The sequence below is a fragment of the Mesoplodon bidens genome (assembly GCF_964165515.1).
Source record: "Mesoplodon bidens genome assembly, chromosome: 2".
Classification (NCBI taxonomy): Eukaryota; Metazoa; Chordata; class Mammalia; order Artiodactyla; family Ziphiidae; genus Mesoplodon; species Mesoplodon bidens.
In genome coordinates this window covers 70,979,144-70,999,223 of record NC_138177.1, presented here as the reverse complement: position 1 = coordinate 70,999,223, position 20,080 = coordinate 70,979,144, and the positions used below count along the sequence as shown (strand labels likewise).

At 38.7% G+C, this 20,080-nt stretch overlaps 1 protein-coding gene and 1 pseudogene across 4 annotated transcripts in view; both read left to right on the top strand.

The window, feature by feature from the left end:
- The window catches only part of LOC308613166 (T-cell surface glycoprotein CD1b-1-like), an 82,913-nt gene that overhangs the window by 24,084 nt on the left and 38,749 nt on the right, over positions 1–20,080 (top strand). The window contains exon 2 of one of the 3 annotated variants that reach the window (XM_081226208.1): positions 156–258. The exons of the other annotated variants lie outside the window; for them this stretch is intronic. Coding sequence (XP_081082334.1) covers positions 156–258 — 103 coding nt within the window. The remainder of the gene's footprint in view (positions 1–155; positions 259–20,080) is intronic. 3 annotated transcript variants of the gene reach the window in all.
- LOC308613177 (large ribosomal subunit protein eL19-like) lies at positions 11,442–12,104 on the top strand (annotated as a pseudogene). Its single transcript has one exon. The product of its transcript is annotated as a large ribosomal subunit protein eL19-like (transcript).

Below are 20,080 nucleotides of genomic sequence, written 5' to 3'. Positions count from 1 at the left end.
TGTTAGGAAAGGCTTTATGTGTGGGAATCCTTTGCAGCTTGTGTTGAAAGTGCTTCTCTCGAGATCAACTTTTCTTTGAATTTCACCAAGTGTCGCAGAAATATCACAAACTTAAAATCACCTTTTATTTTAATTTGTTGGATTTTGTATTCCAGGATCACACAAGCAGAATATTTTTGAGCTCCTGTCTCAGATTTGTGATCAGTAATTCTCAGAAGGAGAAACAAACAAACAAGCCAATATTCAGTAAATACACAGGTAAGTTTTCTTCCCTGTATATTTAGGTGTAAATCTTTTCACTGAGATGAGAGCACAGCAGGAAACTCAGCTGCAAATTTCATTTTGTTTGCCTGGTCTCAAGGCCTTGTCTCCTGATCCAAGTAACCACAATAACCAAACCCCTATGGAACCCACATTATGTCTTGTATGCCCAAGTATCATTTCCTGTTTGCATCTCTGGGTTTCCATTTTTTCTATTTTTTGTTCCCTTATTTCATCGTGAATGCAACTATGTATTCAAAAAAGAATTAAATGGCATTTTTTATCTTGGATTTCTGTGTCTTTTCAAGTTGTAATGTGACATTTTGCCAAAAATAGAATCCATAACTGTGTATTATGTATGTATACACAGGAATTCAAGAATCATATGGTTACACAAGGCTTTAGATTTGAAAGTGAGGCAGAAAGAAAGGACTGAGATTAGATTGAATAGGTAGGGACTATGAGAAGATGGAGAGGAGATCCTGGGAGGTGAGATAAAGGCTTAGTGGAGAATGGCTGGGAAGACACGGAAGAGGGAGAAAGAAGTAGGGTGAAGCAGAGTGGGGAAGGAGGAGAACACACAGGTGGGAAGGAACAGGAGCACAGTAAGGCACAAAAATATTAGAGCCATTTCCAGCATTTAGAAATTCTAATATGAATTTCTAATTCATATTAGAAAATACTCAGTTCTTTCCACTCAGTCATTTTACAGACAAGGAAACTAAGACCAGAATGCTGATATGATTTCTCCAATTCACTGTATCCAGCAGTTGTCCATACAGGAGTTCATTTTGGCTCTCAGACCAAAGCTCCTTTTAGTGAGAAAGATTTGTTGTGAGGGGCGAGAAGCACACAGACCAGCTTCCTGAAGCCAGAAAAGCAAGCGAAAAACTTGAAGCAGAGAGGGAGAGAAAATGAGGCCAGTAAAAGGCAAATGGTTATAAGAGGCAGTGGATTTCTCTAGCAGGGAAGTTGAAGTTTCTGTTGGTGGGGAGGGGAATGTAAGATGACTGCGTGAGACCATGTGGGGAGGGGAGCTCACATCTGTGTCCCGAGGAGGCAGGAATTCAAGAGCTGTGATGGTGTTTGGAGGAGCACCAAGTAAGAGCTGTTAGAAAGAACGTGAGAAAGCACCAATGAGTCAAGTCTTGACCAATGAGTCAAGAAGGATCCCCGGGATGTCTGGTGACCCAGGGAAGAATGCTGGACTCCCCTAGGATAGCTAGGGTATCCTGCCATCTTGAATTCTTTTCTTTTTTTATTATTAGTTTTTATTGGAGTATAGTTGTTTTACAATGTTGTGTTAGTTTCTGCTGTACAGCAAAGTGAATCAGCTATATGTATACATATATCCCCTCTTTTTTGGATTTCCTTCCCATTTAGGTCACCACAGAGCACTGAGTAGAGTTCTCTGTGCTATACAGTATGTACTCATTAGTTATCTATTTTATACAGAGTATTAATAGTGTATATATGTCAATCTCAATCTCCCAATCCATCCCACCTCCCCTCCCCCTTGGTATCCATATGTTTGTTCTCTACATCTGTTTCTCTATTTCTGCTTTGCAAATAAGATCATCTGTACCATTTTTCTAGATTCTACACATATGCACTAATATATGACCCATCCCAGTTTTCTCCTCTGGGGTTTCCTGATACAGGGAGCACATAATTATCAGTGACCTGTATAACCACTGCCTTCTCTCCCAATTCTTTTCTTTTTTTTTCCTGGTCATGGTCACCTTCCCCCTGCCCACATTTTATCCCTTGATGTTGGCATCCAGTTCTGCTCTTTCTCAGCTCCCCGTGTTCTCAGTATTCCTCAGCCAGCTCCCGAGAAGCCCCTGTCTTCCCCTCCTTCAGATCTGTCCTTTTCCGACATAGCTGAGTGTACATTCAGGAGTGGAGCTGCCTGGGATGCTGCAGATCCACAGTGGGCCCACGACTTGAGTACCAGCTGCTTCCTGCTCCCTGATGAGGATCAACTCTGCCCACAGGAGCTGAGCTGAACAGCTTGTGGCTCTGCTCCACTTCTCTTTCCAGTCCTCCTCCCCCTCCCCTCCCAGCCTCTTCCTCCTCTCCTCTTCCATCTGTTATGTCCCTTGGTGTCTCTGCCCAGCTCCCAACCTCTTGGTCCCAGACTCCATTCCTCAGTTAGTTAACTCTCTTTTCTCTTCTTTCCACTCACACTCAAACTGCCTTCTCCTCAGTTTTCCCCAGTCATGGTGAAGGGTATAAGCACTGGTGGCTACATAATTTTGGGGTCCTGTACAAAATGTAAATGTGGGGCCTCATATTTAAAAAGCAAGAAAAAGTGCTTTCAATGGTTCTAAAATATAAACCTATTTCCTTTCCTTTGAAGTCAGCTCCCTTCTCTCTCTCTCTCTCTCTCTTTCAACCTATCTTAGTGTACTTTTTTTGTTTTGTTTTAATTGGCTAGTGTCACTGTCTCTTGGGCAAAAGAATTCATAGGGCAAGTGCAGACCCTCTTAGGCACCTGGGGGCTTCCCTCTCCCTGCTTTTTTTTGTGTTTTTAATAACGTTTCATCCAAATGCAGACATCTTATGTACAACAATAGACACTGAGGTAAAGAGTGTTTTTATCTTTATTTTCTTGGCCTCAAAATGAACGTGTCTTTTTTTTTTTTTTTTTTGCTAAGCAGCAAGTATGTCGATTTCAGTCAATGAGTTAGGAGTCAATTGGGTTTGTGTGTTTTGTTGTTGTTTCAACAGCCTTCACATTCCTCTGGCATTACCTTGTTTGTACAGTAGGGCTATTTGCTAAAGAGTTTTTCTTAATGGCTGCTTCACTCTCAGGCTTCAATATTTCCTTTGTGAGGTGCCTCAAGAAGATTTATGGTCATACTGCTGCCTCTCTTGCAACAGTAGAATGCTCCTATTACTCTATGCTTGCTCACCTGCTTGGGACGGAGAGCAGGAGCATTATCTTTATTCTGACTCAGTCTCATTGTTAGGCATTGTCTTTCAGTTTTAGGGCTTGGGCCTCCTAAGTGTTCCTGCCTTCCTCTCAGCAGTATGGAACTTCTAATAGTTGAGGACAGGGTGTTTTAGTGTCCCTTCCCCACTTTTTCCTCTTTCTCCAATTGCTGTGTATCTTCGCCTGTGCCCTGAAGACAGTAGAGCTTTTTGCCCTCCCCCACTGTCCTCCCCTCCCTCACCAGGTTAAGGTTTTTTTCTGTGTGGGAGATAGTGGAGAAAGATCTGGTTGGGACTTCCTGCCTTTCTCAGATCTCAGGCCTGTGCCGTGAGGAAGGATTTCTCTGGCCTATATCCTTGATTCCAATCTTTCAGGAGCCCCTGGTGACGTCCATGGAAAAATCCTAGACATATAAGTGAATTTCCCTTATCTGTGACTCTTAGGGGTTCTATATACTTATGCTAGACTTTAGGAATTTATTAACAATTTTAGCTGAATTATTCTTGCTGGCTTATGTAGCATCTGGCGTCTGTCCCAAGTAAGCAATGCATCTCCTATTTCCTTGGAGGATTCTTTCCTTAAATTTTGGGTTAATTGGTTGCCCTGATACTTCAGTGCTGTGATGGTTTCAAGAAAAGTTGTGATTTTGGTTATCCAACTTTTAAAATTACAAGTATTCAAGTGAAGCTCTTTCCAGCTTTCTATGTTTTAAGTTTAACTTTCCAAAATATTTTTTTCCTTGAATTAGCCTGAGATAATTTTTGTTTACTTATACACCAATAAATAACAAAATAAATAGCCTAAATACATTTATCTGGGTGATAAATAGAATAAAAAAATATTTAAGAGACTTAAAAAAGTTATAAACACCATGAAAGAGGAAGGTCAGCATGTCCAGCAGAGACCAGTGTATGATAAGGCAGGCATGGAACATTCAAGCAGGACCAATAAGAAGAGAATCTTGGATAAATAACCCCAGAATATTCTATTAACTTCACTTCACACATATTCTCACTGCTTTCTTATTATAAATGTTGACCTAAATCAAATAGATAACCAGATATTTCTCCAGCAAAATTGGGTTTATTCAGGATGAGCAGAGAATTGCAGTTTGGCAACTGCAATCATGGCGAGCCACGTAAAAGCTTGAGAGCCCCCACTTGGGGCCTCTGACACTATTTAATTGAGGTTTTTATTTATTAATTTTTTACATTAGTAATAAGACATTTACAGCAGGACCCTTTGTAAGCTTCATGCTTATTAGCATATATTTTAATTCTAAGTAAAACTCTAAAGTTTCTCATTTCATTAAGTAGGGTCACAAGTAATGGTTCCTGATTTTTTTTTAATCATCTTTATTGGAGTATAATTGCTTTACAATGGTGTGTTAGTTTCTGCTTTATAACAAAGTGAACCAGTTATACATATACACGTGTTCTCATATCTCTTCCCTCTTTCATGTCCCTCCCTCCCACCCTCCCTATCCCACCCCTCTAGGTGGTCACAAACCACCTAGCTGATCTCCCTGTGCTATGCAGCTGCTTCCCACTAGCTATCGATTTTACATTTGGTAGTGTATATATGTCCATGCCACTCTCTTACTTTGTCCCAGCTTACCTTCCCCCTCCCTGTGTCCTCAGGTCCATTCTCTAGTAGGTCTGCGTCTTTATTCCTGTCTTGCCCCTAGGTTCTTCATGACCATTTTTAAAATTAGTTTCTGCTTTATAACAAAGTGTATCAGTCATACATATACATCTGTTCCCATATCCCTTCCCTCTTGCGTCTCCCTCCCTCCCACCCTCCCTATCCCAACCCTCCAGGCGGTCACAAAGCACCGAGCTGATCTCCCTGTGCTATGCTGCTGCTTCCCACTAGCTAGTGTATATATGTCCATGCCTCTCTCTCGCTTTGTCACAGCTTACCCTTCCCCCTCCCCATATCCTCAAGTCCATTCTCAAGTAGGTCTGTGTCTTTATTCCTGTTTTACCCCTAGGTTCTTCATGACATTTTTTTTTCTTAAATTCCATATATATGTGTTAGCATATGGTATTTGTCTTTCTCTTTCTGACTTACTTCACTCTGTATGACAGACTCTAGGTCCATCCACCTCATTACAAATAGCTCAATTTCGTTTCTTTTTATGGCTGAGTAATATTCCATTGTATATATGTGCCACATCTTCTTTTTTTTTTTTTTTTTTTTTTATCCATTTTTTTTTAAGTTTATTTATTCATTTTTTTAATTAGTTTCTGCTTTATAACAAAGTGAATCAGTCATACATATACATCTGTTCCCACATCCCTTCCCTCATGCATCTCCCTCCCTCCCACCCTCCCCATCCCACCCCTCCAGGCGGTCACAAAGCACCGAGCTGATCTCCCTGTGCTCTGCGGCTGCTTCCCACTATCTATCTACCTGACGTTTGGTAGTGTATACACGTCCATGCCTCTCTTTCGCCTTGTCACAGCCCACCCTTCCCCCTCCCCATATCCTCAAGTCCATTCTCAAGTAGGTCTGCGTCTTCATTCCCGTTTTGCCCCTAGGTTCTTCATGACATTTTTTTTTTAAATTCCGTATATATGTGTTAGCATACGGTATTTGTCTTTCTCTTTCTGACTAACTTCACTCTGTATGACAGACTCTAGGTCTATCCACCTCATTACAAATAGCTCAGTTTCGTTTCTTTTTATGGCTGAGTAATATTCCATTGTATATATGTGCCACATCTTCTTTATCCATTCATCTGTTGATGGACACTTAAGTTACTTCCATGTCCTGGCTATTGTAAATAGAGCTGCAATAACATTGTGGTACATGACTCTTTTTGGATTATTGTTTTCTCAGGGTATATGCCCAGTAGTGGGATTGCTGGGTCGGATGGTAGTTTTATTTTTAGTTTTTTAAGGAACCTCCATACTGTTCTCCATAGTGGCTGTATCAATTTACATTCCCACCAATAGTGCAAGAGGGTTCCCTTTTGTCCACACCCTGTCCAGCATTTATTGTTTGTAGTTTTTTTTTTTTTTTTTTTTTTTTTTTTTTTTTGCGGTACGTGGGCCTCTCACTGTTGTGGCCTCTCCCATTGTGGAGCACAGGCTCCGGATGCGCAGGCTCAGCAGCCATGGCTCACGGGCCCAGCCACTTCGCGGCATGTGGGATCCTCCCGGACCGGGGCACGAACCCGCGTCCCCTGCATCGGCAGGCGGACTCTCAACCACTGCGCCACCAGGAAAGCCTTGTTTGTAGATTTTTTGATGGTGGCCATTCTGACTGGTATGAGGTGATATCTCATTGTAGTTTTGATTTGCATTTCTCAAATGATTAGTGATGTTGAGCATCCTTTCATGTGTTTGTTGGCAATCCCAACTAATTTTAGGAGGCACTATTTTCATTACACCAAACCAGCAAGAACTTTTCCAGGAAAAAAACCAACCAAATATTAAAATAGTAGCCATTAGCTAATCTCATTTATGTATATTTCCTCAGAAATTATCTATGACTGACTCAAATAAAATACTTGCAAACAGAAACAAACACCACATAAAGTGGGATTTATCCAGAGAATGCAAGGTTTGTGTACCAATAAAAATCACTTGATAGAATCCCTTACTTTAACAGATTAAGGAAATAAAACCATAAAATAATCTCTAGAGTTATATAAAAAGCATTTGATATATTTAAATATCCATTCTGATAAAACATTACTAACTCAGAACAAAAGGAAACTTCCACTGTATGGTCAAATGTAGCTACACACAGCCTGCCTGAGGTAAATTTAATTGTGAATGTTTAAAAGCATTCCAGTGAAAATCAAATACAAATTGTCTGCCTACTATAATCTTCACCATTCAATAGAATACTGAGTCCTAGTTAATCTAGTAAGGCAAGAAAAATAAGGAGGGATTAAAAGAGAAATTAAAAGATATTTGAAGGTCATGTGATTGTATATAAGAAAATTAAAAAATAAGTAAAATGTTGGGAATAAAAAGAGAGGTCAGGAATTATCTAGATAAAAATTAACATAAATAAAAACTGAAAGGATTTCAAGAGAATAGGTATTCTTTCAGATGGTATGATTTCTACCTATAAATCTAGTAGAATAAAAAGGGAACCATTAGAACTAACATGAAAGTTTAGCAACTAATATAGACACAAAATAAATATTAAAAAATCAACAAACTTTTTTTGTAACAAATAAAATAAGATACCATTTATAATAGCATCAAAAACTATAAAATAACTAAAAATTAGCGCAAGAGAGATTATACAAGTATTCTGCAGGGAGATTTTAAAAGCTATTAAGATCATGAAAGTATTTCTGATTAATAGGAGTTGTATGGAAGAAATTACTATAGGAAATTACAGTTCTCTTTATTCTATAACTTCAGTAAATTCCTAGTTAAAATTCTAGCTGAATATTTCTAGGTACTTAGTAAACCTAATTTTTTATATTGTATGGAAGAATAAATGACTACATAGATCTAAATTATTTTTGAAAGAGAAGAGTAAAGGCTTATTCACAATGGAATAAAGTCATAAATGCAAAAGGCAATACTAGAAAGCTAACAGTATATACTATGGCAGAATATTGTTATGATCTATTAGTGCAGATAATTATTTCTTAAATTAAATTTCCAAACTGGAAAATCTAGAGAATTGGGAGAATTGGGAGAATTGGCCTATGGTGGGTTGTCCCACCCCCCGTCCCCATCCCATGTATACATGCACAGTTCCAGTTAACCAGTGGGCCCTCGAGGGGGCCTAAGTGCTGGTGTCTTTCCCTCCCAGCCTTGACCCCTAAGGGCTTAGTCCCTCCCAGAGCCTGTAACTAAGATAGGTCCTGCTGGGCAGGGGTCCTGGGTCCTCCACCTCTTGGGGGACAGGAATGAGCATGCCCAGTTTGGGTGGGGAGAGCATAGATGTTCCACTGTTTTGCATATTGTTACTTCTGTATCACAAGCTGTATAAAATTGATGGTTTTTTTTTTTTTTTTTTGCGGTACGCGGGCCTCTCACTGTTGTGGTCTCTCCTGTTGCGGAGCACAGGCTCCGGATGCATAGGCTCAGCGGCCATGGCTCACTGGCCTAGCTGCTCCGCGGCATGTGGGATCTTCCCGGACTGGGGCACGAACCCGTGTCTCCTGCATCGGCAGGCGGACTCTCAACCACTGCGCCACCAGGGAAACCCAAAATTGATGTTTTTTTGAAAAAAAAAAGAAAAGATTAATTTAAACGTAAAAGTTGTTGAATTTTACTTTCTAAAATTAAGGCTTTCTCTTCAATAAAGCATACACCCAGCAAAATTAGTGGGTGAAAAACTGAAGGAAGTATTTGAAATTTTTAAAACAAAATGTGTATATGTATTTTGTACATATATACAAAGAGTAATATGGGAAGCTCTTTAAAAGAGTGCTGAGTGACCTACATTAAGAAATAAAGAGCACATATAATACTATTTGTTGCAATTAAGGTTACACTTAAACTCATTGATAGAGAAATGAAAATTAAAACAAGATCTCATTTTATACCACTAAATTTACAAAGTTAAAAAGCTGCAGCAGCCCGGTGTTTGCAGGGTTGTGAAATAGATGGAAATCCCCATACATTGATGGTGATGCCGTAATTCTGAAGAGTTTGCGGTAGCAACTTGTCTAATGACATACATATTGACCCTGCAATCCCACTTCTGCATATGTGTAATGGGAAATGTTTACCCGGCTCCAAGAGAGAACATATGTAGAGATGGTTATCACAGAGTTTTTATGATAATGAGGTGTTGGAAGCATGCTAGATGTTCATCTCTATGGAAACACCTAAGTAAAATGCAGTATATGCACACTATGAGATTTTATGTAACAGGTATTGATAGAAACAAAAACTTGACACAGAATAACAGGGGAAGGTCTTTAAAAGAGTGCTGAATGAAATAATATTAATAGGTGAAGCATATACAGTATAATACCATCTGTGGAAATTAAAGCTGTAGACATCAAACAATACCACATTTTATAAGAACACCTAGCAGGATAACATATTTATACATTAGAATGTGGGGAAGAGAAGGATATGGGGATAAATAAATAAATATTTCACAAAGGAAGTCTGCTTGAACAAATGGTGTCCATGAGCCATAATGGAGGAGAATGATTAAGTCAACAATCTGCACTTAAGATTCCAAAGGTAAAACACAGCATAACAAAATAAAAATTGGAAAATATTTAATGAGTGAATTGGGATGATGAGTTGCACCGTGAGTAGTTCCTTCTCAGGGAAAAAAACATAAAAAATGTAATATCATATAAAATACTTGTTTGTCTAAGAACAGAATAAAAATATCTGCAACATTAAAACACTGAAAACATGAGTTTTTGTAATCATCAAAGGCTACAGGATTGGGATAAGTTTCTATACTTTACCACTGGGTGGCAGTAGAGATTAAAAGTTTCAGCATCCTCATTATTATTCAAAAATTAGAAGTGTTAAGGTCCCCAAATCATCAAACAGCTTACAAATCCATACTTAAATTCACAATAACATGTTATCTCTAAAACTAATTGAAAACCACTTACAAAAACATGCACATAATGTTAAAGACATATCAATGAAAATTTAGGAATTGAATTCAAAGGAAGATATGGCCAGTAAGTAAGATGAAATCAAGAATGGAGTAAATTAAAAAAGAAAGTATCATGACACCCTATACACCCTATACATGTGGGTCATGAATTATTGGAGGACTATAAAATGATTAAGACAGGATCAATTACACATTCACAGTGTCTAGAAGAAACAGACAAATACGTTGTTCAGGGAAAGTATCACTCTTCCTGGTCCTGAGGCCACAAGGAAAATCCTCCCGTCAGTTCTTATAGAGAATAAACTATTTGGTGCAGTGAAAAATGTTCTCAAGGAGTATTCTTTAAGTAAATTTTATGAGGTTCACAGGCCCGTTTTAAGTCTCTTAAAGTACGGTGATCATGCCAGCCTAAAACAAAAACTGGGGAAAGTAACTACACAACATGCAGGATCTGGTCCACCTGTGCAGCTCTCTGATGTTCTGGCAAACTCAATGGCAGATCTTATATAATCTACAGGAATGAGTAGACGCTAAGTCTCCCATAAATATTGTTTATGTTGAACTAACTTGAGTTTTTTTTAGCAGCAGAGACTCACAGGTTATGTACTCTAACGTACACTGTATATATGACAGTTTTATATTATCTGTTAAATGCAGAGCAGTAAGTTTAATAATCAGTGGAGTTGTAGGTGGGATTTGCAATTGCAAATTTCTTGTGGCTTTTGGAGACCTACTCATGGACTGTTGTTTGAATATTAGGTTTGCTCCCAGGAGGCTGATAATATCTGCAGTGAGGACCAAGATTCTTCCTGAGATATAATTTGGTTCTTCTCTAATATAGAGGCACTTGTTGGCCTACCTACAACTCCATCCATCCTCAATGCACAACCTATTCTACTTCAGAGAGAATGCCAGATACAATTTTAGAAGGGAAATATTTAAAATGAATATGAGCCCTAATTTGGGTATAAAGTGTCCTAAGAGAAACACTCATGGGCTTTGAACAATGTTATTTCCAGGTGACCTATTCAAGTTACCAACTATACATTCATGTACCTAAATAGACAGATGAATTACCAAATGGGGTTATATAGCACAGACAACTGGTTGTCTCCCAGAATCTATTTTGCACTTCCTCTAGAATAAATTAACAACCAATTATTAGCTGGGCAGAATAAAACTACATCTCTTAGGGACCCTCTTAGCTGGTTGTGGTTATGTGACTGAGGTCTGATCAATGCAGTGTACAGCTCCTGCAAAGTGGATCTGAGCAGTGGTGGTGGTGGGGGGTGAGTGTACTTGGCTTATTCCTTTTTCCTTACTGTCGTCTGAAAGGTGGATTTGATGGAAGGACCTCTTGCAACCAACTCAGAGAACAGGATGACCTTTGGAATGAGGGCCAAGCATGGCAAAGACCAAAAGAAAACAAAAAAAGCAAAGACAAAACCCCCCAAACAAAAGAGGAAACTGGAACCAAACCCCGGACACAATGAGATGCCATAACAACCCTGAATTGCCTATTTCTAGTCTTTTCACAAGAGAGAGAAATATAACTACCTGTTTTTAAAGATATTGTTCATTTGAATTTTCTGTCACTTGCAGCCACACTTGATCCTAACTAATCCAGGATGTTAGTTGAATATCAGTTGATAACTCTGGCTTTCCTTTTGCCACTGTGGCCATGAGTAGGCTCAGGCTTCAGAAGAGGCTTGCTTTCAGTGTCCTTTGTGGCAGCAAAAGGAAGGTCTGGTTGGACCCTGTCGAGACTAGTGAAATCTTCAATGCTAACTCCTGTCAGCAGATCTGGAAGCTGATCAAAGGTGGGCTGATCATCCAGAAGCCTGTGACTGTCCATTCCCAAGCTTGAAGCCAGAAAAATACCTCAGCCTGCCAGAAGGGAAGGCTTATGGACCTAGGTAAGTGAAAGTGTACTGCCAATGCTCGAATGCCCAAGAAGTTAACCTAGATGAGGAGAAGGATAAGAATTCCACGCCAGTTGCTCAGAAGATACCGTGAATCTAAGAAGATTGACCGTCACATGTATCACAGCCTGTACCTGAAAGTGAAGGGTAATGTGTTCAAAAACAAGCGGGTTCTCACGGAACATATGCACAAGCTGAAGTTAGACAAAGCTTGCAAGAAGCTTCAGACCGACTAGGCTGAGGCCCGCAGGTCTAAGACCAGGGAAGCACGAGAGCAACGTGAAGACGGGTTCCAAGCCAAGAAGGGGGAAATCATTAAGGCTCTTTCCAAGGAGGAAGAGACCAAGAAATAGGTTCTCCCCCTCTTGTCTGTACATAGTGGCCTCAGCAATTACATAGATCGCTCATTCAATAAAATGAGACTTTATCTGCCTAAAAAAGTGTTGATAGCTTTGGTTTATTTATTTTTTGCTAAGGCTAAATAAAAATTTTCACAGTAACACCCATGTTATCTGTATCTAGTTTTATTTTTATCTGTATATTTTCTAAGGCAAAGGAGAAAATGCAACCAGTCATTCCAAAATTTATACAAAAAGAAACATGTTAAAAATCAGAGTGAACTTCTGGGAAAATAGTAGAGAGAAATATTTCATAATTCATCTCACTGAAATAAATCCAAAATAGAAAAAGGAACTTCCTCTGTACTGACCCTAGAGAAGAGCTGTAACTTAAAACAAAACCAAGGAAAGTCTATAACTTATAAACAAGGTTGGAATAAATTTTTAGCATACATTTTCACTCATTTTAAATAAAATGGAAGGTTGATGGATGTCCATAGTTTAGGATAATAAGTTTAATTCATAAGAGAATTAATAAAAGCTGCTGGGGCCTTTGTTAGAAGACAAGTACGGAGGGAAAAATTGTTATGGAAATGGAGAACAAATTAATCTGTGAGAAACCTTTGGCTTTAGAAATTAGGGAGTGCCCACATGAGTCTCTGGCTTCGTTATTGTGTAGTGACCCATATGATTCAACATGGAGCTCTTTTAATTTTTAATTTTTAAAAAAATTTTATTGGAGTATAGTTGATTTACAATGTTGTGTTAGTTTCAGGTGTACAGCAAGGTGACTCCATTATATATATATATAAATATATATCTCCACTCTTTTTTAGATTCTTTTGCCATATAGGTCATACAGAATATTGAATATAGTTCCCTATGCTATACAGTAGGTCCTTATTAGTTATCTATTTTATATATAGTAGTGTGTATATGTCAATCTCAATCTCCCAGTTTATCCCCCCTCACCCTTACTACCTGGTGACCATAAGTTTGTTTTCTACATTTGTGACTCTATTTCCATCCTGTAAATAAGTTCATTTGTACCATTTTTTTTAGGTTCCACATATAAGCGATATCATATGATATTTGTCTTTCTGTGTCTGACTTACTTCACTCAGTATGACAGTCTCTAAGTCCATCCACGTTGCTGCAGATGGCATTATTCTGTTCCTTTTATGGCTGAGTAATATTTCATTGTATATATGTACCACATCTTCTTTATCCATTCTCTACATGGAGCTTTTTGTATGCCATGTAGTTGACTTTTTATTGTTGTGGCCTGGGCAGGTTGTTGTAGGACTTTGTTTCTCGTGTCCATTTGAGGGTTTACTGTGGCAAGTTGCTGCTCTTAGGATGGCTTTGTCCAAGTCAAGTGGCTAGTTTTATACAGATGAGTGTCGTAGGTCAGTTTCTAAGGAAATATACTCAGGTGGATGTCTGCATGCAGAAGGCTTGCTGGGGGTGCTTTCAGGAACAGCAGGACTGAGGAGAGGGTGAGGTTGAACTGTGATACAGTTTCAGTAGAGGATTTAGTCAAACCCACAGAGAGTTCTGGAGCTAGGATGACCCTTCAGAGACTTCCTAAGACTAGGTAATGGGACTTAACTTTTTACTCACATATTTGGTATGTGCTCTCAGGGAAGAGATGTCCCCTTGGACAGAGCAGCTCTCCCACTGAAGGCAGTGCCTGGAGAGGGACATGTCTGTGAGCTGTCAGCAGCCAACACTCCCTCAGGCTGAGGGAAACACTTATGTTTGTCCTGAAGGGGGTACACTGGTGGCTCCACAGCATCCACTAGAGCAAGAGTGCATTTCTATGGAAGAAGAGATTTACTTGCCAAACTTAAGTAAACACACAGGCCTCACAAAGTTAGTGTTGAAAACACAGACCACAAAGCAAATCTTAGGAAATGTGCATGAGATTCTATGAGCAATGACCTTCAACTAGGCTGCCTCAGGAGGAATGGCTGAGGCAAATTATCTGGTAAAGGAATCAGAGACTCTTAGATATAGATTATTTTAAAGCATTAAGCAACAAAACAATTAGTGCCAGTTTTTGCCTTGGTTTTCAGTCTGGACTAGGTGTGCAGCTTAGATAAGATGCCCCAAATTTGGTTCCTCTCCTATATTATTTTGAAATAGCTCCATGGTCAAGGAGACGTGAAGAAATTCACCTTGAATTCACATGTTTTATACACATGCTCATGGGTCACTTCCCACTATAGAGTCTCAACTTGCCTGTACCAGTGTTGTTGTTGCCTAGATTTTTGAGACATAAATTGAGGCTCCACACATGAAAGGATGGTAGATTTTATTAATGAACAATTAAAAAAAAGTAGAGGCCTTCTGCTTCTAGAATTGGTGGACTATCTAATTTGAACCAACTGTCTTGTCAAGGACAAGTAGAAAACACGAGAAAATATAAAATAAAATCTGCCTGAAGACATTGAAGAACCAACAAAGGAGAAATAAATTACTGGGTCAATATCTAGGAGAAGACAGAAATTCACAGAATTAACCCTGTAGTTGCGGCTGCTTTTCCAGTAAGAGCATCTGCTGATTCCATGAGAAGCAGATAAAAACACTGAGAAGTTCAGCAAAGCTTTCACCAGACTTGCATATCTTCAAAGATATCACTGGTGTCTGAACTTTAGGTTATCATCTTAAAGGGCTGCATCTGAAGTAAGTGTGAAGCAGAAGGACAGTAACTTTGCATTCTATATACTTTGATCTGTGCACATTCTTTTTAAAATTTTGGTAGTAAAAGATATAGTAAAAGCCTATCTATAAATAGTTTTAAAATATCATACAAGAATGGTACTATTACTTTTCAGTCTCCAACAAAACATTGGAGTGTATTGAAAATATAAATATGAAATTAAAACCATTGTTAAATATAAGAGAAGAAGTGCTAATGCCATCATGGGATTAGGAATTCAATTTGTGGTAATCTTCAATACTTCTTTGGAAAATTTGAAGATATTAATAAAAGTATGGGTTCCAGAAAACAAGCCAAATGTATACTTCCAAAAATATCCTTTAAGTTGATGGATTTAGTACTAGTTTGCCATGGTATTTTAGTAAAATTAATACCATAAGCAGAATGATATTAGCATCCCAATCCAATGTACTTAATTCCTTCCAAGCTTCAAAGGATTAAGGCATTCTTTAAAGAAAAATGAAGTGATATGTCAATAAGAAGATACTATGGATGTTAACAAATTATAATTTTTAAATTTTGACTCCAAATCTTAAAATATAAAGTCCGTCTTTGCTTTGCATAGTAGTGTGGGACTCTAAAAATTGATCATGCAAGGTGAAACCAAGCAAAAGACCTAAATAATCAATGGGAAAATTATGATCATTCCATCACCTTTAAAAATTTTTGTCAAAACATTAAAAAACCCTCTTACTGTTGGTTATAAATACACAGTTGACCCTTGAGTAATGTGAGGGTCGCAGTCATAAAATCTGTGTATAACTGTACAGCTGGCCCTGTGTCTGTGTTTCCATATCTGTGGATTCAACCAACTGTGGATTGTGTAGTACTGTATTTATTGAAAAAAATCTATGTAAAAGTGGACTCATGTAGTTTAAACCTATGTTGTTCAGGGGTCAACTGTATAGGGATATTGAAAAAAATAGTAACACTAGTATTAATTTAGCATGTTGGCACTGAAAATGATAAAAATGTCCAGAATTTAAATGTTTTATTTTCTTGTAAATATTTACCAAGAGCAGTTTGATGCTTGCCTTATTCTCATTCTATAACTTATAGATATGGAGTATCTTTTCTATGCCTTGGTGAATTTTCATAATTCTTTCTAAGATTGGGCTAGCTTCCAATTTACACTTTGAGTTTTTGATACATTGAGAGTTCTTTAAATGTGAACTTTTCTGTAGGCATCACTTCATCTGGGACAGCTTCATCCTTCTCATCACAATTATTTTCCTCATTTATATTGATAAGTTTGCCTTCACTAAGTTCCTCTAGGTTCATATCCATAATTTCTCAACCAGTGGCAGTATCAACATTCCCCAGGTCTCTTCTATTTCTTCTATGACTTCATTTACATTAAATTCAAATCTCACTTCCAGCATTTTCATTTTCATCTTTCTTGGCTGATTCCCTCTTTCTATTATTCTTCATTTAAATGTCACATGGATTTATTATTTGAATACAAGGAGATAATGCAAGTACGGTTGACCCTGGAACAACATGGGGTTAGGGGGGCCTTTGTGCAATTGAAAATCCACATGTACCTTTACAGTTGGCCCTCTGAACTCACAGTTTTGCATGTGCAGATTCAACCAACCTCTGATAGTGTAGTACTGTGACTGTATTTACTGAAAAAAAAATTCATGTATAAGTGGACTCATGCAGTTCAAACCATATTGTTCAAGGGTCAGCTGTACACATTTTGCTGTCCATGCGTGGAAGAAAATTAACAGCCATTGACAGACTGTGAAAGAAGTGTTGTGATTGGTCACTGGTGTCATTGGTTACTGATTGCACTTTTATTATTTCCATAGTCATTCATAGAATGAAGAGTTACTAGTAAAGTTTGTGCTTTGTTCAATTACTAATCTTTAGTATACTGTGGCAACTGAAATTGAGCCATGTTGTTGGGGGATTGGCATTATTTAAATAAACCATGGTAACTGAAATTTGTGTATAATGAAATTGTGCAAAGCAAGAACTGCCTATATTAGAAGATTGTATTGGTCATGGATCCCTAGAATTCAGGTTTGTGTTTGCTTCTGCCAAGCGACCAGCTTGAAACCAATTTTTTTTCAGTTGTAAGATACTCAATATTTAAAAGACACAACAGAAATGACAATAAATTTCAATTTTTAAAAAGCTGACAAACAAGGATATATTGTACAACACAGGGAATATAGCCAATATTTTAGAATAACTATAAATGGAGTGTAACCTATAAAAATTGTGAATCACTATGCTGTATGCCTGTAATTTATATAAAATTGTACATCAACTATACTTCCATTTAAAAAAAGCTGACAAAATTCCAGAAATAATACATCATCCAGAGAAATAATTTGAAAATGATCATTTTATTTAGAGAACATGGAAAGATAATCCAGTCTGTTGTCTAGCATAAATTGATCTGAATTGTTTTTCTTTTTTACTGATTGCTTAGAAAAAAACTATGTATTCTATGGGTTTCGGCAAATATAGAGTGGCATATATCCATCATTATAATATCATATAGAGTATTTTCACCATCCTAAAAATCCTCTGTGCCCTAACTATTCATGCCTCCTCTCTTGGAACCACTTTTTTGATATTAATTTCTTGGATTGGGCATTCCAAATTAATTAGAATATTTTCAATGCCAAACTCATGTGAGGCAAACCCGTGATTAAGAAATTTCATAAGAATAATTTTAAAAATTCCTAGGCAGAGCATAAGGCAACCATAAGGTTCCTCGTTATTTCCCTGTTCAGTTGGATGGATTTTTTTTTCTGGTCCAGTTTCACTGAGGGTGTAGTAGAAAGTCTCATGACAACTTGCATTTTTTTTTTTTGTTTGTGTGGGGTGATCTCAAGACATTACCTCCTCACCCATGTGGCTACTGTAGACAAAAGCTTTGGGAACCAACCCTCAACAATGCCCTGGGAAGCTTCTATTTCCCACTCTTGTTTTCAATGTCTTGTTTGATTTGCTTGTTGAAGACTTTCTTATCATCTTGTAAGGTCAGCATATGCATGCATAAATAATTTATAAAACTATAGCTTACCTGGTATATCTCTGTTTTGTGGTAGTTTTTACTTGTTCATTTCTTGGCTTCTATTTTGCAAAAAAAAAAAAAAAGCATCTTGCCTGTTGTTCATATATTTACACAAAGAAATCTAATGGTCTAATGATAAGGCAATGCTTCATGTTTAAAAATTTAGCCAAGATGGTGAGCGGCACTTAGAATGAATGGATAAATTAGGGAGGAGTGGTGACAAAATAGAGATGAGACCTTGGGGACTCAGATTAAGGGTAAATAGAGAACATTATGGTGCCATAGAAAAGTAAGAAATGAGGCCCAGGAGGCACAGAAAGAAAAGACTATGTAAATAAAAACGAATGTGAACACAGACCGAGTCAAAGAATGTTAAAGTTGAAGCAGAATTGGAGAATGTCAAGTTCTTTTAGTCCAGTCATTTTACAGTGGGAGAAGTTGAGACCCAGGGCAGTGGTCAATGCATTCTAGTAAGTGATTTCCCCTAGATCTCAGGGTGGAACCCTTCCTACTGCTGTAGGTGTGAGATGGGGGAGGACACAGAACAGAGGCAGGGACTGCTGCTGGGAGCCAGAAAGTGGAGAGAATAGCTTGAAGACATGCTAATGGGGAAATGAAAGGCCCAGTAAAAGGCGTGTGGTTGTGGAAGGCAGTGGGGTTTCTGCAATAGGGAACTGTGCAGTGGGTGGGGTTTCTGCAATAAGGAAGTGTGCAGTGGGTGAGGTTTCTGCTGGCAGAGAGGGGATGAGGGGGTAGAGTGTGACACTGGGGCAGGGACAGGACACTGGAGTGCTGAGGACAGTGCTCTCTAGCAGGAAAACAACCCACTGAGGTGAGCTTGGGGGAGGGCCAGGTAAGAGCCCAGGGAAAGGCAAGCATGAGGATACCTGTGGCCTGAGCACCAATGGGGTGAGAAGAAGGAGCTTGGGGAAGGCTGGTGACAGAGGAAGAGCACTGGGCTCCCCCCAGGACAGCCAGGACCCTCAGCCAGGCTGGATTCTAATCAGAGGATGTCCCACCCATCTCAGATTATTCTTTGGGGGTCCTGTGTGTCTAGAGGGCCTATATAACCATCTCCTTCTCTCTCTATTGCATTTCATACAGATTTCAGACTCTTACATTTATGTTCATAAGTGTTCACTGGTACAAATAGTCTTGTCAGTTTCCTTTTTTCACAGATCCCACTCCTTTCACCTCCCCCACGCTTTTTCTTGTGGAATGATATATCTATATGAGCCTTTTTATATAAAATTGACATACATAGTAGGAGTTTGGATTATTTTTCATGAAAGTAATTGGAGTATTTTAAGCATGAGCTTGACATGATCAGGTGTACATTTTTATAGCAATTCTGAACCAGAGTGCTGAACAGATAGGGAGAGGGTTTGGATTGCATTGCACAGATAAGGGGTTGTGGCAGTGACCTGGGTCACATATGATGAAAGCAGAACTAAATGATAGGTTAGAGAGGAAGAGGAGGATTTTATAAATTATGGAGAGAAATGCTGTGGTGCTTGTGAGGAGTAAAGGAGAGGTAAGTTTGCAAAGAATGCAGGTTTCTAGGTTTCTGCTTGGATGATTGGATGGGTATTACTCTGTCAGGGGATGGGGCTGATACCTTCTAGTTCCCCTGAGGGAGAATTTTCCTTCCATATTTTTTGTTTCTTTTCTCAGTCTTATTCTTTCCCATGAAAATAGAGTGAATTAGCTCATTGGTGAGTCCAGGAGAGAAACTGGGTTTGTGATATGTCTCAACAGTTTCTTCCTGCCCTTGGCCTCTGGAGCCAAGCTGGTCTCAGAAGTGTCAGTTCTGATCTCCTCCATCTCCTGAGTCGACCAGAAACAGGCCCTCTGGTGGGGTGCTTACAGGTTTTCTAGCACTGCCTGGACTAGGTGAGTGTATTAGTCTGCCTGGGCTGCATAGCAAAATACACAGCCTGGGTGGCTTAAACCACAGACACATTATCTCACAGTTTTTGAGACTAGAAGTCCAAGACAATTTGATTTCTGGTGAAGGCTTGCTTGCAGACAGCCACCTTCTTGATGTGTCCTCATATGACCTTTCCTCAGTGCACGTGGAGAGAGAGAAAGAGGGAGAGAGGGAGAGAGTTCTCTGGTGTCTCCTTATAAATTCCCACACTTAGGACATCATTTAACCTCAGTTACTTTCTTAGAGGCTTCATCTCCGAATATAACCACACTGCGAGTTAGGGCTTCAACATACGTACTTTGGGGCTCGCACAAAAAAAAATCAGTTTATAACAGTGAGTAAGACCACTTCGATAT